This window comes from Grammomys surdaster, unplaced genomic scaffold (assembly GCF_004785775.1).
Source record: "Grammomys surdaster isolate TR1022 unplaced genomic scaffold, NIH_TR_1.0 125621, whole genome shotgun sequence".
In the NCBI taxonomy this organism is placed as follows: Eukaryota; Metazoa; Chordata; class Mammalia; order Rodentia; family Muridae; genus Grammomys; species Grammomys surdaster.
The window spans coordinates 634,310-660,402 of record NW_021620462.1 but is presented as its reverse complement, the minus strand read 5'-3'; the positions used below and the strand labels follow the sequence as shown (position 1 = coordinate 660,402).

General features: G+C 45.1%; 2 protein-coding genes and 1 pseudogene across 3 annotated transcripts in view; 1 reads left to right on the top strand and 2 right to left on the bottom strand.

Moving 5' to 3' along the window:
* The window catches only part of Ankfy1 (ankyrin repeat and FYVE domain containing 1), a 77,221-nt gene extending 71,242 nt beyond the window's left edge, over positions 1 to 5,979 (top strand). Inside the window, exons 24-25 of the mRNA XM_028787253.1 lie at positions 1,707 to 1,797; positions 2,198 to 5,979. Of these exons, the coding sequence (XP_028643086.1) occupies positions 1,707 to 1,797; positions 2,198 to 2,330 (224 nt within the window). The 3' untranslated portion in view covers positions 2,331 to 5,979. The remainder of the gene's footprint in view (positions 1 to 1,706; positions 1,798 to 2,197) is intronic.
* Positions 5,980 to 9,616: 3,637 nt separating this feature from the next.
* LOC114638696 (neuferricin) lies at positions 9,617 to 25,887 on the bottom strand. 2 transcript variants are annotated; one of them, XM_028787254.1, is made up of 4 exons: positions 25,478 to 25,887; positions 21,427 to 21,567; positions 14,603 to 14,789; positions 9,617 to 10,459 (listed from the first exon to the last, which is right to left on the bottom strand). In XM_028787254.1, the coding sequence occupies exons 1-4, from the start codon at positions 25,725 to 25,727 to the stop codon at positions 10,246 to 10,248; spliced, it is 792 nt and encodes a 263-aa protein (XP_028643087.1). In that variant the 5' UTR covers positions 25,728 to 25,887; the 3' UTR covers positions 9,617 to 10,245. The 2 variants fall into 2 exon arrangements, with proteins under 2 accessions (XP_028643087.1, XP_028643088.1); XM_028787255.1 differs by lacking the exon at positions 21,427 to 21,567.
* LOC114638697 lies at positions 12,605 to 13,332 on the bottom strand (annotated as a pseudogene).
* Positions 25,888 to 26,093: the final 206 nt, after the last annotated feature.

Here is a 26,093-nt window from a genome sequence, read left to right as displayed (position 1 = left end):
AACTCCTGCTTCTCCACCACCTCAGACTACATTTCCCACCCCTGGAGTGTTGTTGTCTAACTGCTCCCCTGAAGCCCAGCACCCGCCCAGCGGCTGTGTGGGGAAATACAGTTCCCATGTCTTGCCTCCTCTGTGGACGCAGACCTGCAAACTAGAAAAAGGAATTCATGTGTGACACAAAGAATGCTAAAGTTTTAAGGATGTTGGTACGTCAGATCCTCATACCATACCCCAGAAATACAATTTTTCAAGTGTCAATTTAAAATTTTTTAGAGAGCCATCAAGATGGCTCAGCAGGTAAACTGCTTGCTGCATAAGCCTAATGACCTGAGCTCTACCCCTGAAGCTACATAAAGGTAGGAGAGAACTGACTCCACAGCACTGTCCTCTCATTGCCGAAGACACCATGGCGCACTTACACGTGCTTTATTCTTAAAGAGATTTTTCTAACGGGGCTAGGTGACTTAGTGCAGGCTGCTCTTTGAGAATCCAGCTTCCTTTTCCCACATATACATGGTAGCTCACAAACATTTATAATTCCAGTTTCAAAGGATCTGACACTCCTGCCATCTTCTATGTATGTACATGGTACAAAGACGTATATGCAGATAGAATGCTCATAAATGTAAACATAAGATGAAAGAAAAGGGCCGGGCGGTGGTGGCGCACGCCTTTAGTCCCAGCACTTGGGAGGCAGAGGCAGGTGGATTTCTGAGTTCGAGGTCACCCTGGTCTATAGAGTGAGTTCCAGGACAGCCCGGGCTATACAGAGAAACCCTGTCTCGAAAAACCAAAAAAAAAAAAAAAAAAAAAAATTTTTTTTTTTTTTGAGGAAAAAAATTATTCATTTTTAAAGGATTGTTAAATTTATGTGAACATGTGTACTTGTGTGAGTTTATATGCATCTCTTTCATGCAAGTGCCCTTAGAGACCAGGGGATACTCCTTGGGATTGAAGTCCTTAACCACTGAGTCATCTCTCTATCCCTGCTAATAATATATATACATACATACATACATATATACATACATACATATTATTATATATGTGTGTATGTGTGTGTATACACATTTTTTAGGAAGCTTTATACTGTTGATATGTTATGTATACACTTGGTCAGTCTTTTCAGCACTCAGCAGGTGCCTGTGGCAGTGCTGGTTCCACGTGACCAACTACTTGCCACTCCTCCTTGTCCAGAGTAGCAGCACTCTACCCAGGACACTTGCCTACTTAGGAAGTGCTGCCGCAGCTTCTCTGCATTAGTTCTTCAGGCCATCTCTCAGTTAGTCCCACCAGACTGAGTCACTCCAGAAATCTGGGAATCCCTGTGTCTCTTTGTTGTTCACACATCCCACGTGTCTGTTCAAACAACCCCCAAATCCATAGATTCTCCCTCCTCATTTCCTTTGTCTTGGTTCCCTCTACTGTGCTGCCAGCCCTTCCGCCTTGCCAGTGTTTCTGTGGTGTGGTCTCTGCTGTCTTCAATGGTGGTACCATTTACATGCTGCTGAGTTGCACCTCCAGCTGGGCTTCCTCTTGTCCCAGTCTGCCTGGCAAGTGCTTATTCTCCAAGCTCCTCTCTGAAGCTATTCCTGACCAGTTGGAATGCCACACTCTTCCCAAAATCTAATGCAGCCTGCTGCTTCATGTCCTGCTCCTGGAGTTTGGTCTAATCAGTTTAATAGGCTGTCTTCGGTATGTTACAGATATGCTCTCCAAGGAGCCTCCATGGTGTGACGGCTCCAACTGCTATGAATGTACTGCCAAGTTTGGAGTCACAACTCGAAAGCATCACTGGTAAGACCCCACTGTCATGTGCAGAGGAGTAGGGGCTTCATCTGATGTCATTACTTCCATACTTGTCCACAGTGAGCCTCAGCCTTCTGGGCAGAAGAATGGGGAGATGATAGAATTAACTGAGCAGGCTCCCAGTATGAAAGGAGAGCAGAGAATGAAGGAGCACTCAGACTTGTCACTTTCCTGGGTGCCAAGGACTAGCCAGGATCTATGCTTAACTTCTTTATGTTTGCTTTAGCTTAGCTACTCGTTAGTATTGTGTTAAGAGCTGAAAATCCTATGTGAATTGGTGTGACTTGACGGGTAGCTGGCAGTTGGCCACAGATGCCACAGACTTGGCTGACCATTTGGAGCCCGTCTGCTCTTAGTGCCTCTCATACTTCTTTCTTTGCTTCCACAGTCGTCACTGCGGCCGTCTGCTTTGCCATAAATGCTCAACCAAGGAGATTCCTATTATAAAGTTTGACCTGAACAAGCCTGTGCGGGTTTGCAACATTTGCTTTGATGTACTGACTCTGGGCGGAGTCTCTTAGTGAGGCCCCCAGGAGGATCCAGGCCTGCATCCCCTGGCACCTCCCCAGCAGCTGCTCTACTCACCAGCCTGCCTCCTACCCAGAGCAAGAGCTGGCAGTTGTCTTCCTGCGGCAGAAGACCATGGTGTGATCCCTGATCGTTTCAAACTGTATGACTGTCAGTGTCAGACTTCGGTCTATTGCACTAGATGTCTCACTGGTTGGACCAGGCCAGTTTAGCCTGCGTGACAAATGTGATAGGAATCAGCTAGCAGCACACAAGACACTTGGAGACAATGTTCCCTTTCAGTAACGTAGCGTCCATCTCAGAGAATTCACAAAGTCTTCCTGCCTGGGCTGACCCAGAGGCAGAGCCTGACAGTAGAGAGCAGCCGCTAGACGAGGGCTAGTTACTCACTCGGGTGGTGGCTACCCTGAGTGGCTACCGCCTTTAATGCACAGTGTTTTCATAAAGATAATAGGAACTTCGTGCCCTCAAGTCTTTTCTTTCTTTAAGCTAAGCTGTATTTTTAGTGAGCTGCCCTTTTAAAAAGGTGAAATCTTTCTAAACAGGGTTCAAAGATGAGAGCTGAATAATTGTGGCCTTAACAACTGAAAGCTTTACCAATGTTGCTGCTGCTAGGTGTCAGAATGCCTGTGGCAGCTTGACACCTAGCAGCCATCTCATTCTCTCGTCTTGCTGCGTCCTGTCTGTGGAGTCCTCAGTCGCTGCCACTTGAGTGGTGGAAGAAATGCACTTTGACTGTGCTGCACTTTTTCTAGAGCTGTATCATTGGTGAATCCAATTCAAAAATCCATGTTCAAAAATGCCATCACATACTCTCCTATCAGTGGTTCTGATGGCCAGCTTGGACTGGACCTCAGCACACACTAATCTAAAAGGGAAAACTGCCAAGAAGGAAGAAATTCATACTGATGTGAATGATGCGGAAGGCGATGGCTGTGGCTTTGATCCAGGTCCTCTCTCCCTGACACGCCCTTCCTGCTAAAGCCTTGCCTTGCATTCTGAGTGCTCACGGTGCTGGTTCTGGGTAGCACTGGGCCTCATCAGAGCCAAGCAGCCCAAGGCCCTGGCCAATTGTGAACAGCCTGTTTTAGAAATCTGGCTGAAATGACGAGCAAGGCTCTGAAGCATAGGTCTTTGGTTCCTGATGCTACACATACTAGCCCCGGGATGCTGGGCCTCTTTCTTTTAAAAGTTTGGCCAATGTTTTGGGTTGTTTCTGTTTGGGAGTTTTAATTTTTTAATTTTATTATATTGCACACTGAAAGAGAAACTTATACCACTTTTTTTGTTTGTTTTTAAGAAACAAAAACAACTGCTCTGAGACTCTGAGATGAACAATATCTGCTCATAGTCAGAGATTAACTGTCAATCACTCGCACTGATTTTTTGAGACATTTGATAACCCTACGTTACTTGCATTACTGGAGTATGGCTGTGTGAATGAAAGGGACTTCTTTGGGCATCTCTTTCTTGGATAGTGGTATGCTCTCTGTTGCTGTAGAGTTAGGCATCCTACTGCCTAAATATGTATAAAATGTGCTGAAAAACCAGTGTGCTACTTTCTAAAAATACTTGTGTGATTTATATGTATGCTTTTTATGTTAACATTAGCTTGTACACAGTGTTTAAAAGGAAGAGTTACTTGGAGGAGTGCCATTGCCCCCAGCCTGTGACTTAAACTTCATAGAGAATTTTTATGAAAACATTTAGTCAGTCTTGGCCAACAACTATAGGAAGCATGCAGTCAGTTTCCAATTTTTTATTGCTTAAAAGGGCCACAGAGACCTAGGATTAGGTTGTTATCATGATGCTTTAGTGGGGAAGGTAATAATGGTTTGGTTATGAACCAGGGTGGTTGGTGCACATATACCTGTTCTCCCTTGTTTATTGTGGAGAGGGGGATGGAGAGTCAGGATGAAGCTAGTTCTGTCCTTGCCCCACCACACCAGTGTCAGTAACAGTCTTGCCTACAACTGTACTTCCAATCTGAAGATCATGCCTAAAACATATGTAGGTTAAAGTTTCTGTTCCTTCAGAGGTCAGTGTAGTGATTAGCAGTGGCTGAGAGAGGCTGGCTGTGTGACTGACTGAGGGACATTGGTAGCCATGCTGTAGATGTGGACCGGGCATTCTTCCACGCCCCAATCCCCCTGACCATGCCCCGCTCACTGCGCTGCACTCCTCTTGTTCACTGCCCTGGCCAGGACCAGACTTCCTGTGCATCTCTCCTGTCCTCTCTCCATGCTGACCAGACTTCACCATGAAATTGCTTAGCTGTTCTTGTTCACTCTTAATCAGTACCTTAAGAACTAGCTGCAAAACTTCATTTATTCATTCGAAAAGTCAGTTGTGAATGAGCCAATCAGGAAGAGTCAACTTTACTGAAAGATAATTGCTGCCTCAGTTAACCTGCTGTGCTCACCTAGCTTTTTAACTGCCTCTTGTTCATCAGGACTCTGCTGTACAGTGTATCATTAAGGATTTTCTGTTTGTTTGGTTTTTTTAAAGATAGAGGTACAGACCATGTGCTTAAACTAGTTTGCTATAATCCTCTAACACAGCAATGTCCCACAAGCTTAAGTGCCTACACTGAGGACTCCCTTATTTCCAGTTGTCTTTTCATTGGTATCTCACTCAGTGATGTGTTAGAACACGAGTTTTGGGCCTATTCCACCCCAATAACCAGTTCAGTCGAGGCTGAATATTAGACTGCTCAGTTCATCTGCCATATTCTCTCCAAGGAGTGGGGTCCACATGATGTTTTTGTCCTCTACCTCAGAGCCATGAGTTGTTTCTGACTACCCATCAGCTTCCTCCCTCTCCTTCAATGGGTCTTTCATGAAGCTGGGTGTGTGGGTCACACCACCCTGCCCAGTTTGTGCCCATCCCCCATACGGCACGTTCCTGCACTAGTTTTGTCTGCAGACAAGGGGTGGAGGACAGGCCTCCCATCTAGGGTTTCCTTACTTGGAGAAAGAAAAAAGTGGCTGAACTGCCAAAAGCTTAGACCAGAGAGGAAGTGACATCAACATGTAAATGTATGTCTCCCTCACAGATACTGGCTTCCCTCAGGATCAGCCCCCTAGAGCCACCTGAAGCTCCAGAGCTCCCCTGCCAGCCCAGCAGAGGAAGCAGCTCAGCAAAGGCCTCTGAGCTATGCTCACTGTACAGAATTGATCTAGTGGAAAACTGAGTATGTGACCAGTTAATATAAAATTCCCAGATGTCGTAGATGCCTTAAAGACTTTCTCTAGAGGATCATTGCCTCTTGCGTGGAATAAATAATGTATTAACTCTTACAACTGACAACATTGGTTCTCTACAGTGAGGGTGGGGACTGCTGGACGAACTGACTTGCCAGCTTGGCAGCTGTGTGGAACTGGGCGTTCCATGACATCCTTAAGGTACCAAGGACAAGGCAGCAGCAGCTGGGCCAAAACTGCAGGCACACGTTTGGATAGACCACTTGGCTCTCAAACTGCTCTGGTGGTGCTCAGTGTGGGAAGGACAGCATCAGCAGGGACCATGGCGCTTAGCAGCATTGTTTCTTTGGAGTCTGTGTAATGGAATGTATTTTTCAAATATTGATATTTTGATTTTCTGTAATAATTCCTTATAATAAAAATGAGGTAAAATTGTGAATTTAAAGTGTAAACTTTAATTAAAGACATTTTATAGCTACTTCTAAGCCAGAAGTACCAGTAAACATTAAAAAACAATTTCTAAAACTTGATAATACGAGGGCTGGAGAGTTAACTCAGTGGTTAAAAGTAAATGCTACAGAGGACTGGGTTCCATTCCCAGCACTCATGTGGAGGCTCCCAACCTCCTCGGGCACCAGGCATACAAGTGATACAAGGATGTACATGTAGGCAAAATACTCATACTCATAAAATAATAAAAATAAATCTGAAAAATATATTTAAAATTGATTTGTGGACAAATGTCTTGAACAGTTACCCTCAACATTTTATATTCTAACATTCCGTGTGGCACATATTAACAGATCTCACAAGCATTTTGTGCAGTGAGTAGCTGCTACGTTCCCTGCCTCTCCGATGCAAGCTTTAGTTTATGGTGACTTCTGATGCAAAAAACCATGGAAGTTGTCCAAAGAATCCTAGACTCCTCCTTTACTCCATTATTTCAAAGCAACTGTAAGTATTCACCATGATGAGCTTCCTACTGGCCAAGATTTAAAAGGGTGGGGGCAGGGGCTGATAGCACTGAGGGCTTCAGATAACATCAAGGAAGGTTTAGGAGTCTGCAGATTAAAATCTGGTGTTCATAAAGCAAAGCCCTGCTTAAGTCTAGTACCAAAAATAAAAATCTAGTGAGTGAAACTTCAGAATGCTCTCTTGCTTGGACTTAATGTGTTCTTTTTCTGTTCCTCTTACATCTGTCCTTAACTCAGACAACTAGCTGTGGTGATCTAATGCATTCTGAATGGGCTTCTTGGGACCTTGGATGGTCCCACCCTCTTTAATCCTAGCACTCAGGAATCAGGTGCAGGGCTGGGTAGAATTCAGAACAAGGTCCTGGATCAGCCCATTGTGCTCTGCCTGGGAGTACAAGCATAGGTGTTCACAGTCCATGGATGTGTGTCAGTCCAGTGTGAGGCTGATGGATCCATGGTTCGAGCCCACAATGGTAGATGCTTGTGGGGGGACGGGGGACATAGAGTTGCACTATAGCCCTGGATGGCCTAGAACTTGCTATGTGGACCAGTTAGTCTTGAATTCAAGGATCTGCCTGTCTGCCTCCCGAGTGCTAGGATTAAAGGGTTGCACCACCATGCCCACAATAGTTGAACACCAACTGAAGAGCAGGGCAAAAGTTGAAACCTACTCTGCAGGCCTATGGCTAATGAAGATACCCAGGCCAGGCAGGCCTGTGTGGACAGGGCTGTTAAACAGGAGGGGGCTAGAGAAATGGCTCTGCCATTAAGAGCACTGACTGCTCTTCTAGAGGTTCAATCCCCAGCAACCACATGGTTGTTCACAACTGTAAGTCCAGTTCCAGAGCTCTGGCACCCTCACACAGACATACATGTAGGTAAGACACCGATGTACATTAAATAAAAAATAAACCGGAGACTAATGCAGGGAGGGAGAGATTTTCCTGGCAGAAGGAAGAGTTTCTGTGGAAACACTAGGGATTACAGATTGGAAAGCAGAGCACCTAGGGAGAGAAGAGATGTCAGAGCAAAGGCAATGTAGAGGCCCCTCTGCCACAGTGCTGCTCTGATCCTCAGAGATGTGGGGAACCCCTGGGAGGTTTAAGTGGAAACTTCCCTTAAGAAAGATGACCCCGTCTCAAAAAAAAAAAAAAAAAAAAGATGACCAACCACAGCAGGGAAGAGGCTGGAGTATCAATACTTGCTGGCCTGAAAATAAAGACTAGAAGGAGGAGGGATAGAAAGGAAGAGCTAGCAGGCAGGACATGAGTTCTGACCACCTGGCAGACTTTTCTGTGGGCAGGATGTGGATAGTAATATGGTAGTGTCCTGACAGAAATAAACCTGGGAGGAAAAGGGTGTATTTTATCTTACACTTCCAGGTAATAGTTCACCACTGAGGGAGATTAACAGGAGCTCAACAAAGCAGAAACTATAGAGCAATGCTGCTAGCTGGCTTGCTCAGCTGCTGTCTTTTTCTTCCTGTTTAAAGACAGAATCTTGCTATGTAGCCCTGGCGGTTCTAGAACTCACTCTGTAGAACAAGATTGGCCTCAAATTTGGAGATCCACCTGTGTCTGCTTCCCAGTGATGGATTTAAAGGTGTACTCCTCCATTCCTGGCTTTAGCTACCTTTCTTGCACAACCAGGCCTACCTGTAAAAGTAAACTGTAAAAGTCTCTGAGGCTTACTGCCTCAGTCTGCTAGCTTAGCCCTAGTCCTAGAAACTTCTAGCCTCCACACAATCTTATATAGGCCTAAAATGTTTTCAGCCTCTGAGACCTGCTGCTGAATAAACTCACCCTACTTTCTAGTTCTGATCTCTGGATTGCTGGTTCATTCAGTTATTCTGGCTCAAACTTCTCATATTAACTTTGGCAAATATGTTCTAATCTTCTGGCTCCCTCTCATTCTCTGCCTTGATCTGTCATCACCTGTGTCTAGCTTGTTCTCTCTGCAACCTGTCTCTGTACAACTGTCCCAGTGAAACTGTTTCCTCTCTCTCCCTCCCCCTCCCCCTTTTCTTTCACACTGCTCCCTTAAGTAACTTCCAGTTCCTCTCTTCTCGTGAGAGTTGGGCATATCCTATTATCAAATCATTTTCTGATTCATCACTTTGCCACTCAATTAGATAACACTTTCTAGCATGGGCGCTTCCTTCTACAAACATACTTTACCTTCATTGTTTGGGATTAAAGGCGTGTTCTAAGGGCCTGTCTGTATTCCAGCCAGAGGGATCAAAGGTGTGTGCTAAGGGCTGAGCCATACCACAACTAGAAACACAATTGAGGTTCACAGTGTGATTAAATATCCTGCAACACCCACGTGCTCAGGGCTGACACAGCGCACAGTGGCTGTGCCCTCCCCGTCCTCCACCTTCTATTAGCAATGAAGATCAAGGGCCTAGGGCTATAACTCAGTTGGTAAAGTGCTTGTCTAGCATGTATCAGCTCTGGTTCATTCAATCCCTTGTACTGAAAAAATTGGGCATGGTAGCACACGCCTACATACTGAGTTCAAGGGTGACCTGGAAACATGAGATCCTGTCTCAAAAAGTCAAGTAAGTTTTTTTAAAGTAGCAGAGATCAAGATAGGTAAGAATCAGTAGGACATAGAGGTGCATGCCTTTAATCCCAATACTTGGGAGGCAGAGGCAGGAGGATTTCTGTGAGTTCCAGCCCAGCCCAGTCTACCTGGTAACTTCCAGAATAGCCAGAGCTACATAATGAGACCCTGTCTGGAAAATGAAAACAAGAACCAGAAAGACAAGTAAGAAGTGATACTGTACACAGAGAAGGGAATTCCACAGTGGGGTTGAGAAACCTGGAGCAAAGCTTTAAAATGGTGGCAGTCATAGAGACTCAAAGTGGAGGGACAACTTTTCACTAGCAGTATGAGTAAAGAGAGCTGTTTCACACATACCAGGCAGGAGACTATGGTGTGCTCCATCTGTGTAAGTCAAGCCCTGCAATCTGCTATTCCAGTTCACTGTCTCATCTCACTGACCATCCCAGCTCTCATGGAGTCAGTACATTCAAGTTTGCCTTGGAGTAGAGGTCTTAGAAATGTCACAAATGGCAGAAATTAGGGGTTTAATCACTCTGTGACTTAGTACAGTTACCTTTATTTTACTAAGGTGCAAGATCTTCTTGGGAAATGCCTGATTTTTCCACTGAGAGCCACAGTCCTGTCTCACTACTGCTCCAAGTACCAGCAGGACTGGCATGATGGGCAGATCCAAGCTCTGACTCAGGCAGCACTGAATCTATGGGATGTCCCTGCTGCAGCTCTCAGACTTCTTCTTCTTCTTTTTTTTTTTTTTTTTTTTTTTTTGGGTTTTTCGAGACAAGGTTTCTCTGTGTAGCCCTGGCTGTCCTGGAACTCACTCTGTAGACCAGGCTGGCCTCTAACTCAGAAATCCGCCTGTTTCTACTCTCAGACTTCTTACCCAAGCAGTTCTGTGTCGATTTCACTGTGTTCGTTAATGTCTGCAGGCTCTGAAAGAAGATGACAGGGACAGAGGTTCCAAACAGTGTCAAAACAAGCTGACCATACGAGGTAGGCTATCAGGCTCTTGTCTCAGTCAGTAGAATTGTGACCCATATTTGCAGAGTGTGGCTGGAGTCCTTGACACTCCTATTTCAGGCCAGGAGCCATCCTAGGACACAAGGAGGGCTTTCTGTAGATCTAGGGAAGGTTCTCCATGTGTCAGCAACATGCAGGACACCATCTTAGACTGGGAAGGAACAAGTGATGGCCAGCGGTGGACAACCTGTGTATTCTTCCAAATTGGGGTTGTCCAAGTCCCCACGATTTGAGTGTCTAGGGTTGTCTTGCTGGTCACTAGGAGGACCAGTTGTTCTCACACACACACAATGGGGCTCCTTGGTCCCTGGCTTATACAACTTCCTGGGAACACCAATCCAGTCTCTGTGCACACCTCCACTAGGAAAAAAAAGATAGGATTTCTTAAAGGTATAAACTTACAAGCCTGGGATGAGCCCTTTCTTTATTCCACTTCCTATCTCAACCTGGGACCTAGCTCTCCTGCTTCCGGCTTTTCACACACAATGCTAACAATGCTTTCTCCAGAAGGAAGCAGAGTCCATGTCCCTTTCACTGTGTCCTTGTCCCACCCCTGTTTTTTGTCAAGCAGCAACAGCAGCTTCACTTTTCAGCTTTCACTGAGCTGCTGCTAGGACCGAGAGGTCTCCCCACTAGCCAGTGAGCATCCCCCTGATCCTTGCTCCTTCACACCCACGCTGAGCAGCGTCTTATCTTCAGGCTTGGAGCATTTGGCGGGGTGGGCCTTGACACCTGTGTGGCAGCAGCCTGTGCTGGCTCTGTATGGATCCAACTCCTGAGACTGCCAGGCTTCAGGGAAAGAGGATTCCATGTTGACCCAGCATACCCTGGCAACCTCCTATTGGGCAGAAGAACCTAATTCATTTCAGTGTACTGCATTTGATCCTTGACAGACTTAGAGGCCCTGCAGAAGGAAAGTGAAACTCATGAAACTGACCCACATACATATACATACACATATATACATATATATATATGGAGAGAGAGAGAGAGAGAGAGAGAGAGAGATTGAGAGATTGAGAGATTGAGAGATTGAGAGAGGTGCATGTTCCAGTGTCCAGTGTGCTTGGACCAGGATCACTGGCTGAGAGAGGAACTGGCCCTGTTAGAAACATTTCCCTTGTGTCTTATCCATGAGCAGGGCTGCTTAGGCACCAAAATGTCTCCCTTCTTGGTCCAGCTGTCTATTCCACCAGTGAGCTTTACCCTACACCTGGTCCCTACCCACAAGCTCCTTTCTCTCACAATGGGTTGAGGCTCAGAAATAGTTTGTAAGGACTCTGTGGGAAGACAGGACCTGAGCAACTCAGTTCTGAATGTAAGGGAGTTCATGAGCCAGAAGAATCTTGGGGGAAAGGGAGGCTCTCAAGGGGTACAGGGACCATCTAATTGTACACCACAGGTTCTCTACATCACACAGGGTGCCTCCTACATCACCAGTACTCTCTGAGGACACCTGTATCCAGGATTATGTCCCAAGAAGTCCACCCAGGTCCCAGACTGTCCTCTGTTATGCGGTACCACAAAAGCCATGCCTTTCAAAGTTTTGCTTCCTGAACCTTCACTTTATTCCCCGAACTAGTTGATAGATCCCTGGTGCAAGAAGGGAGCTCTACACAGCTTAGCACATGGGAATGGGGCCTCTCTCCCCACTCCTCAGTAAGAGCTTGACTGTTAATCTGATCCTTTGAGTCTGGGAGCTTTATCCAGTTTCTAGTTCCCACTGTCCCCTTAACCAGAACTTTAAAGGAGATGAGAAGAGCTGAGCTTAAGTCTGAGTATGGCTAGCCTGATGAGTAAAGCAGAATCTCTATAGCACCATGCTTTGTAACCTTGTTCACTGTACTGTGTTTGCACAGGAAGAGACATCTATCCAGCCTGCACTTGCTGCAAATGCTCAGGGTGCCAGGGCTTTTCTGGTTTTTTGTTTTGTTGGTTTTTTTTTTTTTTTTTTACTTTTGTCTTATTTTGATTTTTAAGGGGTTTTATTTTATTTGCTTTGTTTTTATTTGTTTTGCTTTACTTTGCTTTTAATGGTGCTAAGGATTAAACCCAGGGCATGTTCCAAGCAAGCACTATACCGTTAAGCTACACTCCAGATTCCATAGTGCTTTAAAAACAATCTAGGGGTGTAGCTCAGCTGGCAGAGTCCTTGCCTAGCTTGGACAAAGCCCTGAGTTCAGACTCGAGCGCGTATAAACCAGGCATGATGGTGGTGGATGCTGGGAGTTCCTGCTCTCAGTAGGTAGAGGCAGAAGGATCAGAAGTTCAAGGACATCCTTGAACAAAGAGGTCAAGGCCAGTCCAGGGTCTGTGTACTCCACATGAGATTGTGTTGCAAAGAAAATAAAAATGAAACACTACCCAGGGCATCAATGAACGAGTCCACCTTCCACCCCATGCTCCTGCAGGCAGGAATAATTTGTGCTGACAAACAGGAAACTGAGGACCATCCTGGCTGAATAGGCAGAAGTAGTCCAAGAAGCAGGACCTGAGCTAGATGTAGAGAGTTTGGCTGGTTTTGTTTTGTTTTGTTTTTGTTTTACAATAGACATTTCTTTATTTAATGTGAGACATATGTAGAGCAAATAATTCTTAGATTGTTATTTGGGTTGAAATAACTTCATGAAAATATCGTGAGACCAGGCACACCCACAGATCTTAACTACAAGATCACTTCTTCACCCATTCTTCCCTCTCCTTTCTTTCCCGAATACCCTCTTTCAGATAGGGTTCAAGGTAGAGTTTGTCCTCCTCATATTTTGTCCACTGATCCTTAGGCAAAATCTGATGCTTCATACTCAGGTCCAGGGCTCTCTTAATTCAAAACATTCTGTCATTGTAAAGGCCCTCGGGAAGCCGTCTTATGGCTTCTTTTACATCTTCAGTTTCATGTATTGTATCATCTATCATTAACCCCAGTTTATTGAATCCTGCAGCATTATAATACCACTTGTGAAAACCATCCAGCCACTTGCTTGATGCTGCAACAGCAGGTCTGCCAGCCATTTTGACCTAAGCGTGAGAGTTTGCCTGTTAAGAGCTTACATTGCTCTTCCAGAGGACTTGAGTTTGGTTCCCTGCACCCACAATGACAGCTCACAGTATCTGTAACTCCTCCCAGGGGACACGCCACCTCTGGCTTCTTGGGCACTTAACACATACCCAAACATGAACATGGGTTCTTTTGATTTATGTATGAGTGTCTGTGTGTATATATATGTATCACACATGTTCTTGGTGCCTGTAGAAGTCAGAAGGCCTCAGAAACTCTGGAACTGAAGTTATGGATTGTTGTGAGCCACCAAGTGGGTGCCAGGTCCTCTGCAAGATTAACAAGTACTCTTGGCCAGGCGGTGGTGGCGCACGCCTTTAATCCCAGCACTTGGGAGGCAGAGGCAGGCAGATTTCTAAGTTTGAGAGTTCGAGGCTAGCCTGGTCTACAGAGTGAGTTCCAGGACAGCCAGGGCTACACAGAGAAACCCTGTCTCGAAAAAAACAAAAACAAAACAAAAAAAAGTACTCTTGACTATTAGGACATCTCTCTAACCCCTTATAGACACAATTAAAAATAAGAATTAAAAAAGGAAAGAAAATCGCGAAATTTTATGGGCTGGAGATGGCTCAGCAGTTAAACACACTTGCTATTTTGCAGAGGACCTGGGTTAGGTTCTCGGTATCCACAGACCCACTCACAATTGCCTGTAACTCTAGTTCCAGAGAATTCAGTGTCCTTTTCTGGCCTCTACAAATATCTGCATACACATGGTACACATACAAACACAGATACTCACACATATACATAACATAAAATGAATTTTAAAAAAGAAAAGACATAGTACCTGGACCATCGACTTCCCAGACTAGCATTTCTCCTTTAGCCAGATCTCTGGGGGACTGAGAGTTGAGGAAGAGGCCAGGTCTCAAATGTATGTCTCAACCATGAGGTTTTCATTTGGATATTAAATGTCCTACTATTAGGATTTTTTAATTCCCTATCTTATGATTTGAATATGACATGTCCCCAACAGGAATACTTGAACATTTGGTCCACAGCTGCTACTGCAGGTTTAGAAGGTTGTAGAACCTTGGGGACCTGAGTCCTAGCTAGGAGAAGGGATTCACTGGGGCAGGCCCTGAAGGTTATATCTGCTCCTGGTTCTGACTCAACCTCAGCTTCTCTATCTATGTGAGAACTGATACCCACACACCTGCACTGCCACAGACTAAGTGGCTCTACTATGCCTTCCTTGCCATGGTGGACTGTACCCTCTATAACCATAAAACTGATTGAATCTTTCCTCCCGTAAATTGCTTCTTTCAGGTGTTTTGATCACAATGATAAACACATGAATATAACTCAGAAGACTACATGTATAGCACATGTAAGTTCCCTAGGTTAGCAGTCAGTTGTGGATTCCCTGAATAATAAATAGATAATAAAAGGGTAGCTCAGAAAATGGATCCAGGAGAGGTGGCGGGGCAGAAGGGGAGGCTGCTTACCTCTTTTGGGAGCACCAGAGCCTGCTGCCCTTAGCAGAGCTCCATTCGGCATTGCACGGAGGGAACTTCTGCTTTTCTCTCCGTTCCTGTTCATTTGCCTCCATGCCTTTGGTCACCATGGCTTCTACCTGGGTTAGTTCTGAAGTGGGTAGCCCATCCTTTCTGTAGAACCTTCCAACCAGTCTTCCTGGGATCATAGGGAGGAAGATCAGAGTAGCTATGAGAGGGTAAGCCAAGCAAACTGCTTTCTCCCCAAGTTCTTTGGTCATGGTGTTTCAGCACAGCAATAAGAGACTCTAAGACCTACTGGTACCAGGATTGTGGGGTATTACTGTGGCAGGCCTGACTATGTTGTTTGGGGAGGATTGTAAAGGGACTTTAGAACTTTAGGCTAGAAAAGCCATTGAGTGGTCAAAGCTTGGTGAGCTTTCTGTGGGAGCCTGGAAGATAACAATGTTGAGACACATTCGGATGATGGAGGCCTGGCTTGTGAAGTCCCAGCGGGAAGTTTGAGAGTCACTTAAGGACTCTATCAGGGCTATTTGCTATTTCGTGTTTAAAATCTGTGGTTCTGGTTACCTGGGGCTGAAAAGTCATCTAGGTGTGGTCTACTAGGATGGAAATGACCAAATCTTTGTCACCTCCAGACATCAGTTCCCTGAAAATAGACTCATGTGTGACACTTTTATCAATGCTCTGTACAGCTTAGTAAATGCTGGATGAATATATAGCTTCTTAGCCCACATTTCTCTGTGTCCATGTCAAATTACTTTGTCTTATAGAACTATTTAGTTAGAGCAGCTCAGAGCCCATGCTTTCACCTCCACCACTATTTCCTTCTTTCTTTTTCTCTTTCTTTCTTCCTTTCTTTCTTTCTTTTTTCTTCCTTCCTTTCTTTCTTCCTTTCTTTCTTTCTTTCCTTCCTTCCTTCTTTCTCTCTTTCTTTTTAAACAGCACCTGGTAAGAACTAGAAGCTGTGGGATATCTTTATTCTTTTTGTTTGTTTAAAGATTTATTTATTTATTTATTTAATGTATATGAATATACTGATGATCTCTTCAGACACACCAGAAGAGGGCATCGTATCCCATTACAGATGGTTGTGAGACACTATGTGGTTTCTGGGAATTGAACTCAGGAACTCTGGAAGAGCAGCCAGGCATCCTAACCACTGAGCCATCTCTCCAGCTCTCCAACACTTTTTTCTGACTTAGTGGACATAACAAAGTAGACATTGATTTTTGTTTAAAAATGGCTTTCAAGGGATGGAGAAAAGACTCAGCGGTTAAGAGCACTGACTGCTCTTCCACAGGTCCTGAGTTCAATTTCCAACAACCTCATGTGGCTCACAACCATCTATAATGGGATCTGGTGCCCTCTTCTGGTGTGTCTGAAAACAGCTACAGTGTACTCATATACATAAAATAAATAAATATTAAAAAAGAAAGAAAGAAAAGGCTATCAAAACTTCTTATTATCTAAGCCATGAAAAAAAAAAACCTACAAAGTAGTTGCAGCCTACATACAACAGAAAAGCTTCTGTTTCCTTGGGTGCCACAGCTTGGTGTGTCCAAGTCCTAAGATGCAAAAGGCCTTAAAAGGCACTACCGTACTGGTGGAGAAAACGCCCAAGAGAGGTTTGATCAATAGGAGGTAGTTTGGCTCCCTGTCTCAACTGTGTGGGTCCAGCCTCTAGTCAGTCCCTGAAAACAGAGCTGAACTTAGGTTCCAATGGAAGCCCAGGACTTCATTCATGCTTTCAAGTTCTAGTCCCTTACCAACTTCCCTGTGGTGGTTTTAAGTGAGAAATGTCCCCAGAGGTTCAGGCCTTTGAACACCTGGTTCCCAGTTGGTGCTATTTGGGAGGTGGTGCTGCTTTTCAAAGGAAGTCTGTTCTCTGTGGACAGAGGGACCTGAGTGGTTACATTCTTGCCTCACTTCCAGTTCACACCCTCTCTCTACTTCCTGATTATACTTAAAGATGAGATCTCTCAGCTTCCTGCCTGCCAGCTATCACGACTCCCCTGACATGCTTCTGAAACCATTATGTCCAGATAAAGTTGTCTTGGTTCTGGTAATTTATCACAGCAACAGAAACTAGCACATCCCTGGCCTGTGTCAGAGCCGTGGATCTCTCCCAACTTTCACATTCAGATATCACTTCCCCGTGTTCACTAATGGGAAAATCTTGCCAGTTCTACCTCAGAAATGTATTCTGATTTCTTTCCATTCCTGTCAATTTCCACCTCTGCCCTTTATCCAAAACACAGAGTAAGACCAACAGCCTTCTAGTTGGTTTTGCTGCAGCTCGGGCTTTCCTATCATGCTCCCTCCATAAAACATCTCCCCCTAGTGCTCAGCTCAGAACGAGGGCTTCACACATGGTGTCCTGCCACCAAGGTACATTCTTGCCTTACTACTTTATTTCAAGACAGGGCCTAGCTTCTAGCCTAGGCTAGCCTGAGGTTTTTGATTCTTCTGCCTCAGTTTTTGTAAGTGTTAGAATTATAGGCCTAATTTTAATGTTCTTTTTATTTGTTTAATTTTATGTGTATGAGTATTTTGCCTAAATCTATGTCTGTGTACCAAATGCATGCAGTGTCCATGGAGACTAGAGGTGGGAGCTGGCTTACTAGAACCAGAGTTACAGATGAGTGTAAGCTGCCATGTAGTACTTGTGGTAATCTGAAACTGGAACTCCTGGAAACCAGGTGTTCAAAGGCCTGAGCCTATGGGAGACATTTCTCACTTAAAACGACCACAGGGAAGTTGGTAAGGGACTGGAACTTGAAAGCATGAATGAAGTCCTGGGCTTCCCACTGGAAACTGAATCTGGTCTCTGAAAAGAATAGCCAGTGCTATAAACCACAGAGACAGCTATCTTTCCAGTCCCTTGAATAGTCTTTCTAAACATGAATATGCCAGGGAGTTGGGGTTATGGTGCACACTTTTAATCCTAGCACTCTGGGGGCAAAGGCAGGAGGATTTCTATGATTTTGAAGCCAGCCTGGTATACAGATCAAGTTCTGGTATAGTCAGGGTTACACACAGTGAAACCCTGTCTTAAAAAAACAAAAGCAGCCGGGCGGTGGTGGTACACGCTTTTAATCCCAGCACTTGGGAGGCAGAGACAGGTGGATTTCTGAGTTCGAAGCCAGCCTGGTCTACAGAGTGAGTTCCAGGACAGCCAAGGCTACACAGAAAAACCCTGTCTCGAAAAACCAAAAAAAAAACCCCAAAAAACAAAAACAAAAAAACAAAAACAACAAAAAAAAGCAAACAAAACACCCTTGAATCCACGTGTCACTTCTATGCCTGACTAAGACCCTCTACTCAAAGCACAAAATACAAGGCTCTTCTCTGGGCCTCCAGGCTCCTCCAGACATTCCGATTGTGCCTGTCTACTCTGCCTCTTCTCAAGTCACTTGCTCCTTCATGTCCTAGGGCTCCAGTACACAGGTTTCTCTGTTATCTGACCAGGCCCTGCCGATTCCCACTTACACTGCCCCACTCTCCCCAAATCTCAGTTTGGATTCCCTTTCTTCTACAAGGCCCATTTTGCAGTCAACTCCTCCAAGAAGTCTCCCTTGCCACCAGCTCCAAAGATACCTAAGCCTCCAGTATGCATTCCATGGTTTTATTCAAAGCTCTATATAGAGGTATCTCCTTAGTTAGAAAACGTCCTCCAAGGCTTAAGCCTCCAGTACTTAAAACAGTGTCATACAGACCATTTGCTTTAAATGTTTGCTACATGAATAAACAAAGGGACGGGGCTTTAGTGCCAGATGAGAAGTCTTTAGGTTGATTTAACACCAAACTTTTGTATTGTATGGAATGTTGAGTTTTAGACATAATATCTAAAGAGAGGATAGCAGGAGTTGTGTTAAGAGAACAGTTTTACTTGCAGGGTCCCTAAATGTATATCCAGAGCACAACAGAACTACCTCATTTTCCCTTGAAAATTTCCATTGTCCAGCTGGGCAACTACAATGACAGGTTCTTAACTGTGCTCAAGTCAATATGCACCTTGGAAATTTGTCTTCATCCTCTGATGTCCCTGAACATCTTAGATGGCCCCTATGCCAAAACCTAGGAAAGAAGTGCACCATACTCACTCCTGGCCACCATGAGGACTACCATTGTAATACCAGATGCAGTTGTTTAAGTGCATCCTGCCTAACCAAAAGTCTCCCACAGCCCTTCTAACCATGTGCCCCGCCACATTCCACACTGTTTCTGTGGCTGGCTCATTCCCAAGCACATCAGGAGTACTTAGCGTGCTACTCCACAATCAGTTCATGGCATTTGCTATGGCATCCTTTGTTCACTCATAGGAGTCCATTCTTATTTTTCTGCGCTGTTTTCTTTCCTCTTTTTGAACAGAAATAAAATATTTATTTTGGAAAAATAGTCTTAAAAACAGAAATGTCCTACAATAAAATCGATACTAAGCATCCAAAGTAAAAACAAAAATAAAATAATACTACATGCTTGACGGCTCTTACATTTAATTTCAACACTCAGGAAGCAGAAACAGGCAGATTTCTGTGAGTCCAAGACTAGCCTGGGCTACACAGTCAGACCTTATCTCAAATACAAAACAAGCCAGGCGGTGGTGGCGCACACCTTTAATCCCAGCACTTGGGAGGCAGAGGCAGGCGGATTTCTGAGTTCGAGGCCAGCCTGGTCTACCGAGTGAGTTCCAGGACAGCCAGGACTACACAGAGAAACCCTGTCTCGAAAAGCCAAACCAAAAAACAACAAACAAACAAACAAACAAAAATCAAATACAAAACAAAACAAATCAAAAACCAACTAAACAAGCAAAGAAACAACCACACCTAGCTGGCCACTATGAGGACTACCATTGTAATACCAGATATAGTTGTTTAAGTGCATCCTGACTAACCAAAAGTCTCCCACAGCCCTTCTAACCATGTGCCCCACCACATTCCACATTGTTTCTGTGGCTGTTCTAGCACTTGGGGCATTGAAACAAAGATCAGAACTTCAGTGACAGCATCAACTATGTAACAAGTTTGAGACCAGCCTGGGCTATGAGATTTTGTTTCAAAAAAACAAGAAAAACAAACAAACAAAAACATTAAACAAAACCTCACCATAAAACACCAGCAAGGCCTCAAGAGTGACAAGGACCCATGTGAACATAAGTGAAGCTGAGTGTGATCATTTTAATAAAGGCTGAAGGAAGAAACAACACCAAACCCCAGCCAGCCACAAGCAGCCAACTGACACAGGACCCGGGACCCAGGGACTTTCTAACAAGCTGACAGAATTTCAAAAAGCTGGGGCTAGAGATGAAGCTTGTCTAGCATGCAGGACCTCATTCATTAGGTCAGTGACATTTCTACTGTCACTTGATAACCTCATGGCGAACAGGAAGAAACAAGTGCACTGAGCACAGAGCACAGACATGTGGGATGAGGAAGGCTAGAAATGAGGAGGCTGGGAGCAAAGAGGAGGGGGATGGAAAGGTACACACTTCAGCTCTTATGAAATCACTGCTTAAACAATTGGACGGGCAGTAGAAGAGTTAAGGAACATGCTGTGGTTCTCAGAATTAGAAGCACAGCCGGGCGGTGGTGGCGGAGGCAGAGGCAGGTGGACTTCTGAGTTTGAGGCCAGCCTGGTCTACAGAGTGAGTTCTAGGACAGCCAGGGCTACACAGAGAAACCCCGTCTCGAAAAACAAAACAAAACAAAACAAAACAAAACAAAACAAAACAAAACAAAAGAATTAGAAGCACAAGCAGTAATGAAAGCAAGCACTCAGAGGCATTAGGGGCAGAAAATGCTAATCTAGACCTGTTCCAACAGCAAAGGGATATTGGTATCTGAAAGAACATGTGGGGCTCCATGAGAGGTGGGGCTGCATACCAATGAAAGGCCTGGCCTCAGCCATCCTCACTCTCAGAGCTTAGGAAAGACTGTAGTGATCAGTATCTGTGGGCTGTGTCCTCATTTAAGAGTTGCTTTCCCAGCCGGGCAGTGGTGGTACACACCTTTAATCCCAGCACTTGGGAGGCAGAGGCAGGTGGATTTCTGAGTTCAAGGCCAGCCTGGTCTACAGAGTGAGTTCCAGGACAGCCAGGGCTACACATAGAAACACTGTCTCAAAAAACAGTTTCTTTCTCTCTTCTATCACCAGTAAGTAACAGGTGCAGGACCCCACGTATTAACACATACTAACACAGCTGGCATTATTACATGTTTGATCACTTAGGAGATGGAGGCAGTAGGATCAGGAATTCAAGGCCAGTCTGATCTATTTAGTGAGTTTGGTACCACCCTGAGCTACACGAATTCCAGGATGGATGGATGGATGGATGGATGGATGGATGGATGGATGGATAGGTTGATTTGCGATTAGCATAAGTTCCATTTGAAAAAACAGTTCACTCAGGATGTCTGTTTCATCAGAGAGCAATCAAATGGAACCGTTAGAACTGCACACGAGTAGTGTGAAGCCTTCGTGACTGTACTGGAACCACAGGGAGGATGCCTCTTGAAGCTGGCTGTTAATGTCCAACACAAATGACACTGACTGGGCCTACTGACACCAAAGAACAAGGCCTGGCAATACTCTCCCAAGATTACCCACAACTTTATGTTCTTCTGGGGATCCCTCCTGCACAAAAGCAAGAAGCTGACATGAAAAACCAAGGGCTGATTTCAAATTTTTGAAAAACCAAGGGCTGATTTCAAATTTTTATCTTAAGCCTAACTCCTGAAGAATCTAGATGCCACAATTAACACAGTAAGACAGACAACTGAAACCCATGGCAATGGGTGAGGACTACCTACCAACAAATACATAATTGTTCTCATAGAACGAAAGCCAGCTGTGCAGTGTCAGTATCTCAGAGGAGGACAAGCCATTTACATCATCCACGAGGCCGGCTTCAGAATAGTCTCCTGTGACAAACGCTCTGGATGCATCTCGGCCTTCAGGAAGGAAATTGCCGAAGATCCAGTTATTAATCACATCCCAGGCATCATGTGACCTCCCTGTCCCCCAGCCCCCAAATAAAAAGAAGAGGAAAAATAGGTCTATTTTATGTTATTCAAATACTCACTGGACCATGGTCAAACTCCCAGTGGCTAGCCCGTGAAGGAAAGCTGAGTCCTTTCCCACCTGCACCCCTGCCAGAAGCCATTGTTTGTGGGAGAGCTACACTGTGAGCGTCCCTATGACAACTTTTAAGAGTTCTCTTTGAGGCAGGCGGTGGTGGCACACGCCTTTAATCCCAACACTTGGGAGGTAGAGGCAGGCGGATTTCTGAGTTCGAGGCCAGCCTGATCTACCGAGTGAGTTCCAGGACAGCCAGGGCTACACAGAGAAACCCTGTCTCGAGAAAAAAAAAAATCCCTTTGATGGCTTCCTTTTTAGTCTGTTACTTTTAGCAGGGAGAGGAGAGATTGGGATGGAGGTAGGGCTGGTCACAGAAGCCTTCTACATTCCTGTTTCTCAACTGTGAGTCTGCAGTCATTGATAGCACTGCAAGACTAGCTTCCTTGCTCTTTAGAGTCAGCTGGAGCACAGATCCTGGGCTTCTACATGGTTTCTGGCAATAGCACAGACCAAGAGCATCATATGGTCTCCAGCATCAGCATGTGCCAAGGACCTCTGCTTGGTCTTCAGTAGCAATGTGGCCCTCAGATATCAACATGGTTCTCTGCCAAAACACAAGCCATGGACCAGCATGGCCTCTGGGAGAAGTGTGGACCATGGAGGTCTTTTAAGGCGGTTAAATCCAATAAATGAACTATTCTTCATCTTGAACATCCTGTCCCTGTTCGGAGTCAGGGTGATTGTGCAGCTGGACAGCTTGTTAGGGGCTGAGTCCCTGCAAGCTCCAGGCTGCTGCACTCTATCCTGGTGACCCTACTGAGAAACAACCTCTCTCTCCATCAGCTGCATCCTTCTCTCTCACTTACCACAGCTGTTAAGGCTCCAGATCCACCAAGCATGCATGGCTCTACTCTTCCATCTCTTATTATCCACATCTTGAACATCTTATCCACCCCTGTGGTTTCAGATCTTATATCTAGGTTATGTTCAGCCCAGACATTCCTTGAGCACTGGACTTGTATATCCAACTTCTACTCAATGTCACTTAGCTGTCTCACAATTACCACAAATTCAAAAGGCCTATCTTGAGCTACTGGTCACTAGCTCCAAGAAACAGGCATTTCTTCTCACCTAGTGTTTCTATCAACCAGCTGCCCAATCTATACATGCAGTCTCCTACCTAATTAGTGCTGAGTCTTTATTTTCTTCCTAAATAGTTCCTGTATTCATCCAGTGTCTCTACCTGCTACCAAACAATCCCAATCTGCCATCATCTCTCAGGTAAACTATCACGGAGGACCCCTAGTAGGACCACATTTCATCCTACCAAAGTATTCTCCAGGTAACACTCAGATTACTATTTTATTATTATAAATTTTATTTTGTCTCTGTATATATGCCAGATATGTATGCATGTTTGTGTGTATATGAGTACATGCATGAGGGGGCCAGATAAGGGCATTGGTTTCCCTGAAATTGAAGGTGCAGGCAGTTGTGAGCCATCCAACATTGGTGCTAAGATCTGAATTCAGGTGCTCCACAAGAGTGGAAGCACTCCTAAATAGCAAATCAGTCTACAGTACTAGATTGTTTTATTGGTTTGTTGTTGTTGTTTTTTATTGTTGTTGGGTTTTGTGGGGTTTTTTTTGTTTTTTGTTTTTTTGAGATAGGGTCTTACTATGTAGCTCTGGCTGGCCTGTAACTTGATACATAGACCAGGCTGGCCTAGAACTCAGACACTGGTCTACCTGTCTCCAAGTACAGGAATTAAAAGTATTTGTGCCATCACACCAAACTCCCTAGATTGATATTTTATGACTTTTCAATACTGAGTATCTCTGTATAGTCCTGGAACTTGCTCTGTAGACCAAGGTGGCCTCTAACTCAGAGGTCTGCATGTCTCTGCCTCCTGAATGCTGGTATTGAAGGTGAATGCCACCTTGCCTGACTCTAGACTGACATTTTAAACCAAGAAACTCCTGTCATTTCCTGCCAAAGTCCTCAGTTCGTCCGTTTGCCTTGTGGGATATCTGCAGTCCTTAGTTCAGTACTACTTGCCACCAACCTTGTCTAGTCACCTCTTCCACAGCTCACCGGGCTGCCTTCCTCTTTCCTCCTCCATGACTAGGTTGGAGGCTCTGGTAAAACTTACTCTTTCCTTCTAAAACATCATAAAACAGGGTGAGAGATGGCTTAGTCAATTAAGTATTTGTCTAACAAATTTGATGACCTGCATCTGGATTTCTGGCACCCACATAGAAATCCAGACACAGCAATGCATGCTTATAATCTAAACACTGGAGATACACAGAGAGGAGACAGACTTTAAACTCACTAGGATGATCACAATAAAAAGACACTAAGAGCCAGGAGTACTGGTTCACTCCTCTAATTCCAGCACCTGGGAGGTTGAGGAAGGATTGCTGTGTGGACAGTGTGAGCTACATAAGGAGACTTCATCTAAAAAATGGAAGTAAGGGAAGAAACTGGGGGATGTGTTTTAGCAATGAAATTCTTGCCTGGCATGTATGACACATTGCATTCAATCTCTGTGGCTATAAAACAAAACAAAACTTGTAACAAGTTTTGGCAAGGATGTGGAGAGAAACTGAAACTCAAATGCATTCCTGTTGCCTTGGGTAGGTCCCTTCCCCTGCTAGACTGAAAAGTTTGGAGAGAAGAAAGTGAGTGATCTGTATTTCAATGTAGCTTCCTAATTCTCCTAAATAACCAATGGACAGCTTGAAATTTTTGTCAACCTAGTTACCAGTCTTAACCCTGCATTCTACCTCCCCAAATAAACAGAGTGAGAGGCAGTCTCCTTGGCTAGAAAAACAGTATCTTTAAAATTAGCTTGGGGGCTGGAAAGATGGCTCAGAGGTTAAGAACCATGGGCACTCCTCCAGAGGACCAAAGTTCCCAGCATCCAGATCACAACCATTTATACTAGTTACAGGGATTTGAAAACCTCTTCTGGCCTCCCTGGGCACCAAGTACACGGGTGGTTCAGAGATGGGCAAGGAGGTAAAATACTCATACAATAAAATTTAAAAATTTTTAGGCTGGTAGTTCTCATATCTTGTAAGGATTTTAGTCAAATTATAGTTTTCAATCCCCAAAGTTGTTAAGGGGCAGGGTGGGCACAGCAGAATAAAGTTAATTTGATAAATGTTCTTAGGAAGGCTAATATACCCAATTTTATTATAAGATTTGTTTCGTCTTGTTTTAGAGCCAGCCTGGCCACAAATTCCAGGCTCAATGGATCTTTCTAGCTCAAGCGATCCTCCTGTCTCAGCCACTCCAATTGCTGGGACCACAAGACTACAAAAGGTACTTGCTTTCCTGTACTCTAACTTCATTCCTCGATTGGTTTTTATTATCTTTTAAGAAAAGCAGACAAATGCATCTACTAGACCTAAAAAAGACTCAAATATTATTTTAGGGGAAATGGGGTAGGCGGAGGAAAGGTTATTTCGGATCGGTCTAAAGTGACTGAAAGCACGGTAGCTATAGAGACCAGGTAGACTGCTGAATGTAACCACTAACTAACGAAATACATCTTTCTCCAAATCAGTCACACAGAGCGGCGGACAGAGAGCGTGCGGGTACATAACTAGCACAGTTGCGTCCGAGCTGCAAACCAGGATCAGGTCCTTCCCACCGCAGCAGTCTGAGGAATGTGGGATGACGAGGCGCGGATGAATAAACTACTGGACGAACGCATGCCGCACGGGTGACTACGAGCCCACGCAGGAAGAAAAGGTGTGAGAGCCTCGCTGATACCTGCGAAGCCGCTATAGTGCGCCCCAGGCTCGTAGTGCCTCCGGCCAGAGGACACATCGTAGACGCGGCCGAGCAGTGCCAAGTACAGGCCCGGGTCCCCTGGGCCGCCGCGATAGCGGGCTAGCTCCTCGGGTACGAAGAGGCGAATACCAGGGCGGAGACCCCACCAGTCCATCAACCACACGGCCATGACAGCCGCCGCCGCCACGGCCAGGCTCAGCACCACACCAAGCCCGCATATCCTCAGCATCTACACAGAGACACACAAGACACACTTCGGAGGTAGCCACTTATGAAGAGGGCGGAGACGGCGGTCGTGACGTCAGCAGCGCGACACTGACAGACTTCACAGTAAAATTTACTCTTCGTCTCCGACTCTTTCTTTTTCTTTTCCAGCATAGGTTCTGAACGTGAACGGTGGAGGAGAAAGAGGAACAATAGGCAAAAACCGCCCAGGTTTACAACTTATCCGCCCTCAACAAAGATGGCGGCAAAGGAGGCTAGATGTGGATTTACACGTAAACAGGCGTGTTCTTGGGCCTCATCTAGCTGTCGTGAGCAAATAGAATCCGCTTGACGGCTCCGTTGCGACATCAGGCCTCGCTCGACGGCCAGG